Raw genomic sequence first — 18,356 nt, forward strand, 5'->3', positions numbered from 1 at the left:
TGCTAGACTTGGCTCCGGGCTGAGCCATAAAAACCCTGGGACACACAGGGACCTGACCTCCTTGTAGTTTTCGCTCCCGGGTTCTGCACACTGAAACCAACCCACCCCAGCTGCCCTGCTCCCTGCTGCCCTAGCCAGGCGTCCTCCCTGAGCCTGAAAGGAGGACGTTCTGCGGTTCTGCCCCAGCCGCCCTGCCTTCTGTCCTCCCCAGAGCACTGTCTGAGCTTTGCCTTCATCTGCTTCTCTCCGGCGGCAATCCTTCTACTCAAAGAAATGCTTTTTACTTTTTAACACACGTTGTGCTTGTTGGCACATGATAGTCCATATGTAGGTCTCCTTTAGAGTCAGGGGTTTTGGGTGGTAGAGTTCCCTTTGACCAAACACGGAAAGATTGCTTCTCAGTACAGTCTCCGTGTAATGACCAAGTCACCGATTCCCATGCGTAAGAGAAAAACGCGTTCTTTCTCAAGGTTCTTTCTCGAGGGCCAGGGACTGAGCCCCATGTCATCACTTCTGTGCGGGTGCCTGGGACGGTCGGAGGGCAGAATTTCCTTCACTTGGTACAAATGCCAGCCTCCTCTGCCACCTGGGATCCTGTGCCTCCCGTTACGGGCCGCCCGATGGGGAGGAACCCCGTGCGCCCTGTGCGAACCGGGGGACGCGCCCGGAGCCGCACCCGCCGGGAGTCCAGGGAGGACCCGCGCTCCCCGCACCCCGGGGCGCCTGTGGGCAGGGACCCGCGCGGGTTGGGGTCCGCCTGGGAACGGGGAGGCCGGGAGGGCCGCCCCGCGCGGGGAGGAGGCGCCGGGATGCGCCGCGGGCAGAGGGCGGGGCGCGCGGGCCGGGACCCGCCGGGGGGACCGCTGTGCCGGGGAGCGGGGCGGGGGGAGCGCGGGGCGGGGGGAGCTCAGGCTCCGCCCGGCGGTGGTAAAACTTGGGAAACGGCGGGGAGGGGCGGCTCGGCGGCTCCGGGCCAATCCCGTCCCGGCGGCGCCCTCGCTCCCAGGCAGACCGGCCCGAGAGGCGGGCGACCGACCGCACACCCGCCGCCGCCGCGCTCCGCTCCGCGCCCCGCTCCGCGCCCGCCCGCCGATGGCCGCCGCCGGACCCCCGAGCCCCCTGCGCGGGGCGCCCTGCCGGCTGCTGCTGACCCTCGCGGTGAGTGGGGCGCCCCGAGCCGGCTGGGGAGAGGGTGGGTGCGCGCCGGTCCCGGCCGAGGAGGGGTGGGGGGAGCGCACCCCAAAGACGAGGCGCTGCTGCGCGCCGTGTAGCTCCGTGCTCGGAGGGAGGCTGGGGGCGCGCCCAGAGCGGGTAGGAGGGCAGGAGGAGACCGGCTCCGGAAGGGGGACCCGGGCGGAACTGGGTGTTGGGCCCGATGGATGGGTCCCGGCTCCGCTCGCTGCCTGCGCTCCGGCCGCCGGGCGGGGCTGGGGTTCGCGCTCCTCCCGGGCCGGGGCCGGCCGAGTGGTGGGGCGTCTGGGTGGGGGGAGTGGGGAGACTGTGGCCAGGTAGTTCAGGATCCCCCCCCCTCCCCGAGTGAGCAAAACGCAGAGCTGAGATGGTCCACGGGCTGCCCCTGCCCCGGGGTGCCCTGGAGGGGGCGGCAGTGCGGGGACGCAGGAGCGATGCCTCTTGGTCCAGGCGTGGGGTTTCCTCTGCAAAACGGGGTGCGGGGTTCGTCTCCCCAAAGGTTATTCGCTCATACTGCCCCCCTACACCCCCCTTCCCCCCGAGAGAGCCACCCACGGCGGGGCGCGGGCGGAGGGTGCGGGGCGCGAGGCGTCGGGGCGTTGGGATGGCGCCCAGGGGACAGGGTCCGGTGGGGGTGGGGGGCTGGGGAGGTTGGGTGTTACCTGGGCCCCCGCGAGGACTGCCCGAGCCCAGACCCAGCCTGGGGTCTCCTGTGTCCTGGGCCCCGGAACCCTGCGACCCAGGACGAGATCCGCCTGGAGAGGAAGTCGGGACGCTTGGAGGATTTGGGGGACATCCAGCAAAACATGGGGAGCTCCAGGGAGACCGGGGTGCACTGGGACCTGCTGGGAAAGGGAGCTGGAGGGCCACCCCAGGCTTCCGGGGCCCCAGGGATGGGATGGGGCCCCCCGCAGGGAGAGCCCGCCTGGCTCCGGAGTCGCTGACTTTGGCTGCGGGGACTGTGGCTGCCCCCCTGCCTCCCAGCGGGGAGACGGGCCCCAGCTTTGCCCGCTCTTTGAAGGAACGAGTTATGAATATTGGGGTGATAGTTATCATCTAGCCGTGGTCGGCAAACTCATTAGTCAGCGGAGCCAAGTATCAACAGTACAACGATTGAAATTTCTTTTGAGAGCCACATTTTTTAAACTTAAACTATATAGGTAGGTACATTGTTATTAACTTAATTAGGGTACTCCTCAGCTGGCCTTTGCTGAAAACTCAAGGGGCCAAAGAGCCGCATGTGGCTCCCGAGCCGCAGTTTGCCCACCACTGATCTAAGGTATAGTTGTGGGCAAAGAATCTTGCAAACGCGGGCATCGGCCCGCCAGGCCACTGTTCCAACACATGTCCGAGCGACCCACCCTCTGGACCATGGAGCCTGCGCTCAGCGTGTTCCTTTGGGACACATGTGCCGCGTGCCCAGCTTTTCTGTGTAAAAGCAGCCATGGGTGGTCGGTGTCTGCTCTGAGGCAGGGGCCGGAGAAAGGGGCGAAGCAGACGAGAGGTTTCTGGTTCCCAAGATTCCTCCCGTTCGCTGGAGGGTAGGGCGCGGTGCAGGGCGCTGCCCCAGTGCAGGGTGGGGGGTATTGGGGTGCGGCCAGGCAAGAAGATGCCTGTACCCCTAGAGATAGCATCAGCTGCAGGATAGGACACTCAGCTAGGCTGGCTTTGAGAATAGTTTCCTAACGTTTAGATGAGACGGTGTAGCCGGAGCTTTTTACAGGGTCATCGTGGAGAGCGCTCAGCGAATCCTCTCATTTGAAATCCCCGCTTTAGAAACACCGTCGCTCTGTCCAGTTGGGTCAATGAAGACCTCCCTGACCACACCATGTCTGGACTTCCTTTTGACTCATCCGATCCCCAACTTTTCAGCCTACTACGTTGGCATCACCCTTGAGAAGCACAGTTTTCATTCTTTTAAAAATATATTTTATTGATTTTTTACAGAGAGGAAGAGAGAGGGAGAGAGAGTTAGAAACATCGATGAGAGAGGAACATGGATCAGCTGCCTCCTGCACACCTCCTCCTGGGGATGTGCCCGCAATCAGGGTACACACCCTTGACCGGAATCGAACCTGGGACCCTTCAGTCCGCAGGCCGACGCTCTATCCACTGAGCCACACCGGTTAGGGCCACAGTTTTCATTTTATAGCTACCTTAATGGGGCGCTCTCACAATCCCACGTTTGAAGTGAGCTCTTCAAAGCACAACAAGGAGGCTTTGAACCTCAGCCTTCCCACTGAGCTGAGCTGTGTCCTGGGCGGAGGAGTCTTTCCATGTGCACTTTCCTCCCCTGACTGCACCCCTTTACCTCTGTCACCTGCTACAATTCCCCACGACCCCCTTGTCCTCCACACAAAGAAAAGAAGAAAAAAGCAGAGGGGGAGATTCATCACGCAACAAAAATGGTTAGGGATGGTGAAAACGGATTTGCGTTAGTTCAGTTGCCGAGATGTCGCTACCCAAATACTAAGATTCTTTTAAATATGTGCTTAATATTGTCCACCATATAAAACCCACCTTGGGAATGACATTGTTATCTATTATCTATTAGAAATAGTGTGTAGTGGGACACAGTTAACCTATCTTTTTGCTAAAGTGGCTCTTCTTCAAAAGGAAGGAAAAGTGTTGTTTTATAGCATACCATGCTTTTCCCCTGGGACTACGTGAATTCTGCCCGAAACCCATGTTGACAAATTGGCATTCTACCTTTTCAGATTTTATAGCATTAATGAAAGAGAACGTGTAATGTGGCCCCTTTTCCTGAAAGACTTTTTTTGTTGTTCTTCACAACAATGGATATAGTCATCTTTTAAAGTAAAAATGGGTATAATACTTCCTGCTATTTTTTGCCTTAGTGAAAAGAGCTTAAGGCAAGTACAGGAAGTAAATGAGAACTAGTTTATAGTAAAGCCACGATCTTAAGGAAGTCAAAGTTTTAGTATACGTTTAGATCTCTATGTTTAGATCGGCGCATTATCCGCTACCTTTTCAAAAGGAGGTGGTTGTTGTTCACACTGAGGTACAGCTAGACCCTGAATCTCCTGAATCACGAATGCCTCTAAGCCCAGGTACATTTTTGGGCTCTGTTGTAATTCCCTTGGCACTTAGTATTCCATATATGGCACCTGACTTGTGGTTAATCATCCTTCTCATTTAACTGGAATCCCATCTTAGAGTTTGCTGGAAGGAAATTTAGTAGAATCACCTCAGCCCTGAGAATACACAGGTAAATCTTACAAGTTACCTTTGAGACGATAAGAATCTGAAAGATGATATTTCTGCTTTGCAGAAGGCGGTGTACACAGAAAAAAAATATGAACTTAAAATTCTACAACTATTCTGCTCAGTCAAGACAATGTCTTTATTTTTAAGACAGCCCATACATTTCAGTTACTTAAGCTTCTTTTTTAAAAATATTTTATTGATTTTTTTACAGAGAGGAAGGGAGAGGGATAGAGAGTTAGAAACATGGATGAGAGAGAAACATCGACCAGCTGCCTCCTGCACACCCCCCACTGGGGATATGCCTGCAACCAATGTACACGCCCTCGACCAGAATTGAACCTGGGACCCTTCAGTCCACAGGCCAACGCTCTATCCACTGAGCCAAACCAGTCAGGGCTACTTAAGCTTCTTTTTCCTTCATTAAAAAGGGTGTTCCTTTTAGAAGCCCAGCTTGTACATTCACTATAAAACTGAACAGCATGCAAAAGTGGAACAATCTCAAATAGCATCTTTAGTCTTCACTCTCCTTTTGGCATTAGCTTTTTCTACCAGTACTTAATGATTTGTATGATAAGCTTTTTATCATACGATTAATAAAATTGGGCAGTACTGTAATATGAACCAAGGCAATTTATTTTCCAAGACTACAGTAGATAAGACTTTATTTAATCATTTTAAAACATTTAAATTGTTGTATTTTGATTTAAAGTTGTTTGCAACTCTAGGGTATGTAAGTCAGATATTTAAAGTTGTCCTGAAGCGTTCTCCATTAAAAGAGAGATTTTGTAATTCAAATAGCCAATCCATAATTCACCAATCTTTAAAAAAGTCTTTTTGAATGTTGCAGTTTTTATTGGGCACTCTTTTATATAAAAGTTATTTTAAAAAATATCTTTAAAGGTCATTACTTCATTATTGTTAATCTAATTATGCCTTAACATTTTTTACTTTATTTTCAATAACATATCCAGTCCCCATACATATAGTATCAGATCACTTTTATTTTCAAAAAGCAAGAAATAATTGAAATCTGTATATGAATTTCACCCCTTTACAAATGATGTAAGTGAATTAATTGCATATTCTGATGAGGTACTATACAACAATGAAAATGAACTACTGCTGTATACTCAGCATGCATAAATTTCACAAACATAGTTTGAGCAAAGAAATCCAGTTGTACACAATAAGCATGTGACTGCATATATTGAAAAGCCAAAAATTGGCAAAATACACCTGTATCTTCTTGAGGGAGGGAAGGAAATGCAGTTGGGAAGAGGCCTTGAAGATAACAGTAATGTTTTTTTTCATAACAATGAAGGTGGATGTTCTAGTTTTCATTTTATTATTTTAAAAAATACCTATTTATGCTATATATAGTCTTCTGTATTTATGTTTTAGAAAGAACATTAAAAAAAATAAACAAGCAATAAAGAGAATGAACAAAGCCAAAAGTTCTTTGAAAATATAAACTTTGCTGTGATTGAGCAAGTAAAAAATAGGGAGGCACAAATCAAACAATATTAAGAATAAAAAGGAGGCATACTTATCAAGAGGACAAATGTTTTAAAAAATAGATAATAATATTAATAGATTATTCCAATTAATTTGAAAACAGAGTTGGGCAATTTCTTACAGAATTCAAATAGCCAAAATTGACTCAAGGGGGTATACAAAGTCTAAATAGACTTAGAACCATTAAAGACCTTGAATTAGGAGCCAAGCACACACCTTCACTCACATCCATCAGGCCCAGACCTGTGATAGGTGAATTCTTCCATAATTACTTGGAACAGGTAATTTGTACCTTATATAAGCTATTTCAGAGAACAGAAAAAAGCTAACTCATTTTATGAGGATTGTATGAAGTTGAGAAGTAGTAGCTTGATCATATTTATGGACATATACTTAAAATACTAAAATAGCAGGAAATGAAACCAATAATGTCTTAAAGATTATCATGTCCTATAAGGTTTATCACAGGAGTGGAAAGATGGTTTCACATTAGGACATCTATTATTGTATTTTAACATAGTAATATATTCAGAGAGAGGAGAACATATATTCATTTCAAAATAAGTGGATAGCTATCTTTATTGTTATAAAAATTCTGAGCAAGCTAGGGATATAAGGGAATAACCCTTCTTAATATAATGAAGCCTGCTTAACATGAATGAATGTGTGAATGCACGGAAAAGAGAAGTACTCAAAATTAATGGAGAAATGCTAAAACCGTTCTCTTTGAAGTGAGAAACAAACCCATGTTGGTCACTATAACTGCTTTTATTCAGCAATCTACTGAGGTACTTACAAGCACAGTAAGATAAAACTCTAATTGCCATTTTGCCTGCTGTAGGATTAGCTTCATGGGAGATCCAGTGCTATCTGGACAAACTGCTAGAGCTAATAAAAGTAAGCACGTTTTCTGGATGAAACAAATCGAAAAGGATTTTGATCAGCTGATCGTGAAAAAATTGTGGAAGAGTAGAAGGCTGAATAAACCGAACCAGATGACAGGGATTGAGGTCACCGGAACAAATACCATGTTTATTTTGGTTTTTGGGTCCCTTGCATTTCCCCAAGGATTAATGTTGAATTGCTGCAAAATAAATAAATAAATAGATAAAAATAAAATAAAGCTATTTGGGATTTTGATGGAGATTATATTGCATCTATAGATGTGTTTCGGGACTATGTCTTCTGATGTATGACGATGACATATCTGCTTTGAAGGCAATTGCTTGCGCTTTCAGATATTTTTATTGCTAGTGTACAGGCATGCCATTGACTCGTGTATTTTGGTCTTACGTTCTGCAAACTTCCTCAGCTCATTTATCATTCATATTATTGTGGGGTGGACTTCTTAGGATTTCCTATGTGCAAGGTCATATCACCTGCAAACAGAGACGAGTTTACTTCATTTCCAGTCTGGGTGCCTTTAGTTGGTTTTCTCTGTGATTCCCCGGCTGGCAAAGCTCCGTGCAGTGCTGAATGGAGCGGTGAGAGTGGGGGTCCGATTGTCCCCCAGGTCAGAGGGAAGCGGCCCTCCGCGGAGCGTGATGGTAGCTGTAGGTTTTCCGTAGATGCCCTTGCTCCGGTTAAGCAAGATCCCTTTTATTCCTAGTGTGTTCATTATAAATGGGTGTCCAATTTTGTCAATTGCTTGTTTTACATCTGTTGAGATGATCATGTAGTTTTATTCTGTTTTTTAAAAAAATACTTTATTAAGGTAAGATTTACATACACAAAGCTGTACGTGTTTAATGGTACCGCCTGATGAGGTAGATGAGTATAAATCTGTGACATCATCACCACCGTCTGTGCCAACATTCCCATTACGTTCACAAGTTTCCTCCCACCCTCATTATTATTTAATATTAAGTGTACAGTACAGCATTGTTAACTATAAGCACTGTGCTATACACATCTCTAGAACTTATTTACGTTGCGTAACGAAAACCTTGTTCTTTATTCTGTACCTTATTCATGCAACCTTTTTTTTTTTTTTTCATTCTAGGTCTTCAGTTTTGCTTGTGAAGCCTGCAAAAAGGTGATATTTCATACGCCTTCTACACTAGAGGCAGACAAAATGGTGGGCAGAGGTGAGCAGTTTAAAAATGGTGTTTTTAGAACAGACATGTGGTTTGCCTACCCCGGAGAGAGCAGCTTGCCTAATCTGTGCCTTGTGGGATTAGCCTGCATATTTGTAACGAGAGACAACGTGAGATAATGTGTAAATATGTGTTTCTGCTCTGTGTGCCTGCACTGAATTTGAGTTGAGTGCTCAGGTCCCAAGCCCCGTGTCTGTGGTCTTTCGGGCTTTGCGGGTCTAACAATTACATGCAGACTTACATGTAGAAAGAGCCTGCGTCGCTGTGGGACTGCAGCCCCGGAGAAGGGCAGGCAAGGCGCTGGGCGATCGGGGCAGGTTATCGATGCCAGGGCTGCCTCCGGGAGCATGGCAAGGGAGCCACTCCGTTCAGCACCGAACCTAGCCCTTCGCATCCCGAGGAGTTAGGGAGCCTCAGACGTTCCCAGCAGCTGGGAAGCTCGGCTCAGGCTGACGTTCTCTGTGGTACAGGGAATATTGGAGGAAAGGGTCATGATAGGTTTTTAAAAATATATATTTAAAAAAAAATAAAAAAATATATATATTTTATTGATTTCAGAGAGGAAGGGAGAGGAAGAGAGAGATAGAAACATCAATGATGAGAGAAGCATTGACCAGCTGCCTCCTGTACACCCCACACTGGGGATGTGCCCTGACCAGGAATCGAACTGTGACCTCCTGGTTCATAGATTGATGCTCAACCACTGAGGCATGCCAACCAGGCATGTCATGATGTCTTAAAAAAAAGAGAGATATAGCTCTTTCTAGAGATACCAAATAGTTTTTCAACGAAGTGTACCATTTCTGGTTATAGTGCCTCATTTACTTTTATTAAACTAGAGACCCTGTGCATGAATTGGGGTCCCTCGGCCTGGCCTGCAGGATCAGGCTGAAACAGGCTCTCTGACATCCCCCGAGGGGTCGGAGAGAGATGTGGGAGGTTGGCCAGCCGGGGAGGGACCGTGGGAGGGCTCCAGGGCATGTCTGGCCCATCTCGCTCAGTCCTGATCGGCTAGACCCCAGCAGCAAGCTAACCTACCAGTCGGAGCATCTACCGCCTGGTGGTCAGTGCACATCATAGCGAGCGGTTGGGTGACCTTAGCACTCATTAACATATTACGCTTTGATTGGTTGAGCAGATGACCGGACACTTAGCATATTAGGCTTTTATTATATAGGATTATATAGGATGTCGCTATTATTCCTAAGGGGAGAAATAAAGGAGCTGCTGTAGGAGTGGCCAGGGGTGTTCCTCTTGGGAAAGAGACTGGAGCTTATCGTTGTGCTAAAAATGCGAAGAGGAGAGAAAGAGGTCACTGCTCCTAAAGACGGGCACGTCTTTCTGACTGTCCACGCCCCGGTTAGGATGAGAGAGAGCAGGATGCCTGGGCCGCGTGGATTCTCCGCGGGGTTATCACTTCAGTGAGGAGCAGCGTCCCAGCCTGGTTCTGTGAAGGCAGACAGCTGAAGAATGGGCTGGATTTGATATTTTGATATTTTAAGTATCCAAACACTTACAGGGGTCCTTCTGTTTGCTTTCTCTTTATTAGAGGGCAGCGTTCCCAGAGAAAGAAGACCCCCTGTGGCCTTTTGGTGGGGAGTTTTACAAAACTATGAACACAGAGAGGCCTGGGAGCTCTGGGGTTGGGGAGGTGATGGTGGGGGGTCGGGGAGAGCGTCACAGAGAAGTGCCCGTGGGGAGAATTCGAAGGTATATTTGACTTCTCCTTACTTGGCTGTTTTCCTAACTCATCCCCTGCCCGGCTGTGTAGGTGAAGGCTGTCTAAAGACTCCTCGTCAAGGCAGCGTCTGTTTATTGATTCAGGTGTGTGTGGGCGTGCAGCTCAGCTCTGTCACGACCGCAGGACACACACCTGTTTCATAGGAAGATCCCTTTCATAGCCTGGGAGCAGCACGGGAGGTCTTAAAGCCCCCTCCCTCACACACACACACAATCAGGAATGCTTTTAGCTGAAAGAAAATGATCCTGTTAAAAATGTACGGGTAAAGGGGCTGCTCACGATGTTTGTTACACGCACGGCGATTGGTCTGTTTCTGCCGCGTGGTTTTGAAGATGACTTAGAAATCACGTGCCACATTTCTTTCTGTTTGCGTGCTTTTCTGCTTTACCACGTGGCCATGTCTACGCGCAGTGAACTTGGCAGAGTGCCTCCGGTCTGCCGACCTCATCCAGTCCAGCGACCCCGACTTCAGGGTTCTCCGTGACGGGTCCGTCTACACGGCCAGTGCCGCTGTGTTAGCTGATGGGAGATCATTCACCATACGGCTCTCCGACACGAAGACACAGGCCCAGAAGGAGATCACTGTGCTCCTGGAGCCTCAGAAGAAGGTATGGGAATGCACTGGTATTTTCAGACATGTCTTCCTTGTCATTTAAATATACATAGTTTTTAAATTGCCAAGAGGACCAAAGGGTACATAGGATATTTTCCTCTCCTTTGCTCTCCTCTCTTCTTCTCCTCTTCCTCCTCCTCCTCTTCCTCCTCCTCCTCCTTCTTCTTTTTTATTAATCTTTTTTTTTTAATTTCTTTATTGATTACGGTGTTACATATGTGTCCTTATTCCCCCATTACCCCCCCTATCCTCTTTCTCATGCCCTCACCCCCCACCCCCCATTGTCTGTGTCCATTGGTTAGGCTTATATGCATGCATACAAGTCCTTTGGTTGATCTCTCCCCCTTACCCCCACCCTCCCCTACCTTCCCACTGAGGTTTAATGGTCTGATCCATGTTTCTCTGTCTCTGGATCTATTTTTTTTCATCAGTTTATGTTGTTCATTATATCCCATAAATGAGTGAGATCATGTGATATTTATCTTTCTCTGCCTGGCTTATTTCACTTAGCATAATGCTCTCTAGTTCCATCCATGCTGTTGCCAATGGTAAGAATTCCTTCTTTTTTACTGCAGCGTAGTATTCCATTGTGTAGATCTTCTTTTTAAAAAATATTTTTATTGATTCAGAGAGGAAAGAAGAGGGAAAGAGAGTTAGAAACATCAATGATAAGAGAGAATCATTGATCGGCTGCCTCCTGCACACCCCCTGCTGGGGATCAAACCCACAACCCTGGCATGTGCCCTTGACTGGAATCGAACCCGGGACCCTGCAGTCCACAGACTGACGCTCTATCCACTGAGCCAAACCAGCTAGGGCTGCTCTCCTTTCTTCTTACCTTGTGTTTCCTTCCCCTCCCCTCTCCCCTTTCCTAGCACTGCTAACACTGGGATTCTGCTTTGTTGAATCTGAATGACCCCTCCTCTGTGAAGACTTCTTCTACTGCTAAAGCCCAAGGAATTGCTTTTGTGAGCCGGTGGGAATTTGGGTGACCCTCTATTGCAACATTTTGAGTTATTTATTTATTTATTTATTTATTAAGAATATATTTATTCATTTCAGAGAGGAAGGGAGAGGAAGAGAGAGATAGAAACATCAGTGATGAGAGAGAATCATTGAACAACTGCCTCCTGCACGCCCCCATTGGGGATCGAGCCTGCAACCCGGGCATGTGCCCTGACTGCCTGACTGAGAATTGAACCGAGACCTCCTGGTTCCTAGGTCGACGCTCAACCACTGAGCAACGCCGGCAGGGCAACATTCGGTTTTTTATTTGTGCAAACAATTTATCCGCGGTTGTTTGAGGGCTTGACTTGACCCCCTTTCTGCTGAGAGCCTTGGTAGCGTGTGTGCCGTTCATGCTGAGGCAGTGGTTCTCAGGGACTGAGGCTGGCTCCCGCACCCACAGTGGTGCCGGCGTTAGAGAGGGTGGGGAGCCTGGAGCATGAGTCCGGAGGAAAAGAGGATGTGTGTGTGGCCTGGCATTGACCACCGCCAGGGCACCCCCCGCTGCCGTCCTAGAGCGCCCGGCCTGAGGAATGGAGTAGTCACAGCCATGATGAAAGGTTTAGACTGGATTACGACGCATGGACGTGAAGTGCATTAGTGATAAAGTTAATTTATATATCTGCTTCGCACTTTAAGAAGTGTTTAATAAAATCACTTAATTAATTCTCAGGAAATAAAAGGTCTTCTTTGCTGCACATGAGATGAGAAGGAAATCACTGTAAAGTCCCGTAGAACTCTTTGCAATGATGGAACTCCCATGGAACTGTCTGCCAGGGCAGCCCAGCACTGATGGCTACTGAGCAGTGGGCATGTGGCGTGCAACCGAAGGCTGGAATACTTCTAATTTACATTTAAATAGTCACATATGGCTACAGCAGGGCAGATGGAGCGTTAAGGCAATGAAGTATATTCTTTTTCCTTGCTCTGGTTCACCTGAGAGTGTGAGGTTTTAGCAGAAAGAACAAGTAAGAACAAGTAAGAACTAGGGGAGCCCTAGCCGGTTTGGCTCAGTGGATAGACTGTCGGCCTGTGGACTGAAGGGTCCCAGGTTCGATTCCAGCCAAGGGCACATACCTGGCTTGTGGGCTTGATCTCCAGTAGGGGGCGTGCAGGAGGCAGCTGATCAATGATTCTCTCTCATCATTGATGTTTCTTTCCCTCTCCCCTCCTCTCTAAAATCAATAAAAAACATATATATATTTTTTTTAAAGAAGACCTAAGGGGACAGTGATGCTTCTCCTAACCTGAGCGGTGGTCAGTGTTCAGAAGGTATGCACAAGGAAACTCTGGCGTTTATGAAACCTTTACCACCTGGATACATTCTCTCTTACCCCCCTAAGGAAAAGGCCTTGTTATCTGGTCTGCATGGAAATTCTTGAGACTGACCCTCCAGGGAGGCGTCGGGTGTGCGGGCTGTTATCTTACCCCAAAGTGGGTTGGGATGCTTTTGTTTATGAATTTTCTTTCTCTAAATGCAGGTCCTGAGGAAAAGACACGCCAAAGAAACGGTGCTCCGGCGAGCCAAGAGGCGGTGGGCGCCCATCCCCTGCTCCATGCAGGAGAATTCCCTGGGCCCTTTCCCTCTGTTTCTTCAACAAGTAGGTCTTGCATGCCTTCTCACTGGGCGTGTTTTAATTCCAAAAGTCTGTTTTATTCCAATTTAATAACTCTTTAAACGTTTTTTAAAAAAACAACAGGTTTGATTGAAGATATTCATAAAGCCATAAAGTGTAATAAAAGTGAGTAAAGTGAGAAAAATAACTAAAATCTATAATAATAAAAGCATAATATGCTAATTAGACCGGACAGACAAATGACCTTCTGGACGTCCTTTTGGACGTCCTTCCGGACGAAGCTGTGGAGGCGGGGGCCCAGGCAGAAGCGGTTAGGGGCTATCAGGCTGGCAGGCGAGTGGTTAGGGGTGATCAGGCAGGCAGAGTGGTTAGGGGCAATCAGGCAGGCAGGCAGAGGCAGTTAGAGGTGATCAAGCAGGCAGGCAAGTGGTTGGGGCAATCAGGCAGGCCAGCAGAGTGGTTAGGGGTGATCAGGCAGGCAGGTGAGTGGTTAAGGGCAATCAGGCAGGCAGGCAGAGGCAGTTAGGGGCGATCAGGCAGGCAGGTGAGTGGTTAGGGGTGATGAGGCAAGCAGGCGAGTGGTTAGGGGTGATCAGGTAGGCAAGCAGAGTGGTTAGGGGCGATCAGTCAGGCAGGCAAGCGGTTAGGGGTGATCAGGCAGGCAGGTGAGTGGTTAGAGGATATCAGGCAGGCAGGTGAGTGGTTAAGGGCAATCAGGCAGGCAGGCAGAGGCAGTTAGGGGCGATCAGGCAGGCAGGTGAGCGGTTAGGGGTGATGAGGCAAGCAGGCGAGTGGTTAGGGGTGATCAGGTAGGCATGCAGAGTGGTTAGGGGCGATCAAGCAGGCAGGCGAGTGGTTAGGAGCCAGTGGTTTCAGATTGCTAGAGGGTGCAGGCTGGGCTGAGGGACCTCCCCCTCCCCCCACACGAATTTTGTGCACTGGGCCTCTAGTACTACTAGTAATATGAGAAGGACTCCGTAGCCATTACATTATCTTTATTAGTTCATTCATTCATTTAGTAACTAGTTAGGGAACACCTGTTATGTCCTATGAAAGATACTGCTCTAGGCACTGAAGCCAGACCTCGATTTTGCCATGGCCCTTGCTCTCATGTAGTTTCTCAGCCCAGCGAGGGAGACGGCAGTGGCCGAGGATTACAGCACCGAGTGACGAGTGCGAGGTCAGAGGCGGGCGGGGTGGTCTGAGAATTCAGGGGATAAGCAGTAAGTCCTGAGGTGAAATGGAGTAGAAAACGAGAAAAGTCTTAGACGAGGAGCCATCTGAGCTAGGCCTGAAGGATGGGAAAATGTTGTGTAGGAAATTAAATGGGGAAGAAGAGGAGGCGCAGGGCAGAAGTGAGCATGGCTTCTGGAGGATTCTGGGAAGTGTGATGGCAGTAGAGCAGGGGCATGAGGCAGAAGCAGGTGGAGGTCAAACCATAATGGAACGTGTGTGTTCTGCTGGGAACCCTGACTTTTTCCTAAAAACAAGGGACGTTTTGAAGCGGGGTCAGGTTTCCTCTTCATAAAGATCTTAATGGAAAGGAAACAATGACTGACTAGGGCTAGGCTTGCCTTGTCTCTTTAGCTTTCTATTACTATTTTTCACCAATGGTGCAACCTGTGTGTGATTTGTTTCCATTTTTAACTACCCGTCCAGGGTCTCTCACACTTATATCTTATTCTTCCCGGTGCTAGACCCTGGTTTCTTCTTTTTGATTGTTGTACTTGAAGCACTGATGAGGCATATTAGGAAACGATTTCTGATTGTTCAAGTTATACTGTCCTCATTAAATTTAGCCTTTGCATTGCTAAACCAGCCACCCGTTTCCCAGTCCTCATTTCCTTGACATACGTACGTGCATTTGACATAGCTGGCCTCGCTCTCCTCCTGAAAAGATTTTCTTCACTTGGCTTCTGAAGCGCCTTTTCAGTTTCGTCTGTTTTCCTGGTTCTTCCCTGCTCCCCTTCCCACTCTCCCCCTGTCTCACCCCCCGCCCCCCCCGCCCGCCCCAGCACAGTCTCTAAACTGCGGAGAGAGCCAGGGCTCAGTCCAGGGCCCTTGTCTCCCGTTGATGTATACGCCTTCTCTTGGCGATCCACCTTCTAGAGCTCAGTCTGGGTCTTGCAAATATTATGTTTGTTCACTCGCCATTGACCTGACCTTTTCACGCACACGCGGCCATGCTTAAATGCCAGGGAGACGGAGGAATGGCTTTCTTTAAGGTAGCTTTGTGCTTGGCCATCACTTCTAATAGCGTCTAACAAAGATTTTCTTTTTGAGCATATTATTTTTTAATTAAACTAACTGGAGTGGCATTGTTTGATAAAATTATATAGGTTTCAAATATACAATTCTATGATACATCACCCGCATATTGCATGGTCTCCCATTATTTTTTGATTATTTTCTTTTTTAAAATTTTTAATTGAATTTAATGGGGTGATATTGGTTAATATAATTAAATAGGTTTCAAATGTACAGTTCTATAATATGTCATCTGCATATTGTATTGTGTGTTCACTGCCCAAAGCAAAGTCTTCTTCTGTTATCATTTATCCCCTCTTTACCCTCCTCTCCCCATCCCCCTTTTCTCTGATAACCCACTATACTGTTGTCTGTGTCTATGAGGTATTTTTTCTTTTTTTTTTTTGCTTTATCCCTTCATCTTTTCACCCAGCCCCCAAACCCCTTTTTAGCTGTCAGCCTGTTCTCTGTATCCAGGAGTCCGTTTCTATTGTGTTTGTCAGTTTATCAGATTCTACATATGAGTGAACTTGTCTTTCTCTGACTGGCCTATTTCACTTAGCGTAATAATCTCCAGGTCCATCCATGCCACTGCAGAAGGTGAGATTTCCTTCTGTGTTTATGGCTGAGTAGTATTTTATTGTGTACATGTACCGCAGTGTTGTTTTTTTCCCCAAAGAGAGGAAGGGAGAGAGGGAGAGAAAGAGAAGCATTGGTTGTTAGCCTCTCATATGCACCCCATGGGGAATCAAACGTGTAACCTGGGTAGGTGCCCTGACCAGGGAGCAAACTTGACACGTTTTGGTGTCCGGGACTATGCTCCAGCCAGCTGAGCCACAGCGGCCGCGGGGACAATGCAGCTTTTTTACCCACTCACCTGCTAAGCAGACATTACGGGATACTAGCCCCCTCCAAGATGCTGTCATCCTCAGCCTCCGTCTTTGCACCACACAGCCACCCCCCTGGCCGATCCTGTTGGCTGTATCTTCAGATTACACCCAGAGTCTAACCACACGTCACCACCTCTGCTGCTGTGCCAGCCTACAAACTGTCACTCTCCCCTGAATTATCGCAGCGACTTCCTAAATCAGTGGTTCTCAACCTTCCTAATGCCGCAACCCTTTAATACAGCTCCTCATGTTGTGGTGACCCCCAACCATAAAATTATTTTCGTTGCTACTTCATCACTGTAATTTTGCTACTGTTATGAATCATAATGTAAATATCTGTTTTCTGATGGTCTTAGGCGATCACTGCGACCACTGCTGTAGAGCCTAAGACCATCGGAAAACACAGATACTTACATTACGATTCATAACAGTAGCACAATGACAGTTATGAAGTAGCAACGGAAATAATTTTATGGTTGGGGGTCACCACAACATGAGGAACTGTATTAAAGGGTCACGGCGTTAGGAAGGTTGAGAACCGCTGTCCTAAATGGTCTTCCAGTTTCTTCCCCGTGCATCTATCCAAGTCTAGTTTTAACAATTATCAAGTATTATCTTTAAAAAATGTAAGTCAGATATCATCTCTTCATCTGACTGCATTCCCCTCCCTCTCCTCTTCCTTCCCCAGTTCCCGCAGCCACAGTGGCCTTGTTGCCGCTCCTTGAACACCCCAGGCACAACCCCACCCTGGTCCCCTTGCACTTCCTGTTTAGCCTCATAGCTCATTCTTTCCATTTTTGTCCGTTCCCCTCCTCAGGGACGTTCCAGTTGGCATTCCCTTCTCTATAGATGAGAGTCCCAGGTGGCCTCACTCTTGCCAGTAATCGGTATTACTGTTCTTTTCTGTCTTTGCCAAATCACACAATATAAAGGTATGCCCATTGCGTGTAGTTAGATTTTCTTTGGTTTCTGTTTGTGTTGAACATTGTTTTCATTAAATTTGAGCCGTTAAAAAAATCTTTTGCCAAATGCTTTTACTGCTTTGTGTGTTGATGAAGTGACAAGTGATGGTTTTATTAAAGTCGTCCCTTTAAAATAACAATATAGCCCTGACCGGTTTGGCTCAGTGGATAGAGCGTTGGCCTGCGGACTGAAGGGTCCCAGGTTCGATTCCAGTCAAGGGCGTGTACCTTGGTTGCAGGCACATCCCCAGTAGGGGGTGTGCAGGAGGCAGTTGATCGATGTTTCTCTCTCATTGATGTTTCTAACTCTCTATCCCTCTCCCTTTCTCTCTGTAAAGAAATCAATAAAAATATATTAAAAATAAAGTAAAATAACAATATAAACACATAAGTTGAATTTTTAAAACACTAGCATTTTAACAGAATTTAACTTTTTACATCTATATTTTTCCTTTCAGGTTCAGTCCGATGCAGCCCAGAACTATACCGTCTTCTATTCAATAAGTGGACGTGGAGTTGACCAAGAACCTTTAAACTTATTTTTCATAGAAAAAGACACTGGAAATCTGTATTGTACTCGGCCGGTGGATCGTGAAGAATATGATGTTTTTGATGTAGGAGTTTGATTGATATACGTGACTTTGAATGTTTAAACTGTGTTTCTTCTGGTATTCTACTCTTTCCTGTCTTCTTGCATTCTCTTCTTCGAAGGCATCTGAAAGTAAAAGAGATAAATGATGCAATATTTTGGAATACTTTCTACTTTTTATGTCAACTTCTGTTGTTGACTGAAATGAAGCAAACAGCTTTAATTGTATTTGAATGTCAATTTCAGTAAGTTCCCAGGAGTTGTTTTTGCTCAGGAGATACAGCCCTCTCTCTGGTCATGGTACGGTTTTCTCTCTCCGGGACATGGCCACGGTCTTTCCTCTTCTGCTCTAAGCGCTTCTCTTGTCTTCCTTCCACTTGTATGCTCTCTGATCATGTCTGAGTACTAGCTACGAAAGCAAAAGTCAGAGACGAAACCCAAACGAGGTTAATAAGCCAGCATGCTGATGTGGATGAGCTTACAGTCACTGGGGAATAACTCAGACAGTTTTCAGTGTAATATGGTCAGTGCTGTGGGGTCATGTGGTCATCCATGCGGTGCAGGGACTATGATTCCCCATGAAAAAAGAGATGTTCTTCCTAGAAGAAGGAAGAGATCTGGGTGAACAAATGTGACTGATGTCTACCACATGATATTTCTTAGTTTTTGGTTAGAAAATTATCAACTCAGTGTTGTAATCAC

At 47.3% G+C, this 18,356-nt stretch overlaps 1 protein-coding gene across 2 annotated transcripts in view; it reads left to right on the forward strand.

The window, feature by feature from the left end:
• The first annotated feature begins 925 nt into the window (after positions 1 to 925).
• LOC307107624 (desmocollin-3-like) overlaps positions 926 to 18,356 on the forward strand; it is a 42,271-nt gene continuing 24,840 nt past the window's right edge. Inside the window, exons 1-5 of one of the 2 annotated variants that reach the window (XM_079784987.1) lie at positions 926 to 1,158; positions 7,937 to 8,021; positions 10,183 to 10,379; positions 12,871 to 12,990; positions 17,524 to 17,679. In XM_079784987.1, coding sequence (XP_079641113.1) covers positions 1,093 to 1,158; positions 7,937 to 8,021; positions 10,183 to 10,379; positions 12,871 to 12,990; positions 17,524 to 17,679 — 624 coding nt within the window. In that variant the 5' untranslated portion in view covers positions 926 to 1,092. The remainder of the gene's footprint in view (positions 1,159 to 7,936; positions 8,022 to 10,182; positions 10,380 to 12,870; positions 12,991 to 17,523; positions 17,680 to 18,356) is intronic. The other variant, XM_079784988.1, reaches the window with a different exon arrangement.

Source organism: Cnephaeus nilssonii, assembly GCF_951640355.1.
Source record: "Cnephaeus nilssonii genome assembly, chromosome: 11".
Taxonomy (NCBI): Eukaryota; Metazoa; Chordata; class Mammalia; order Chiroptera; family Vespertilionidae; genus Cnephaeus; species Cnephaeus nilssonii.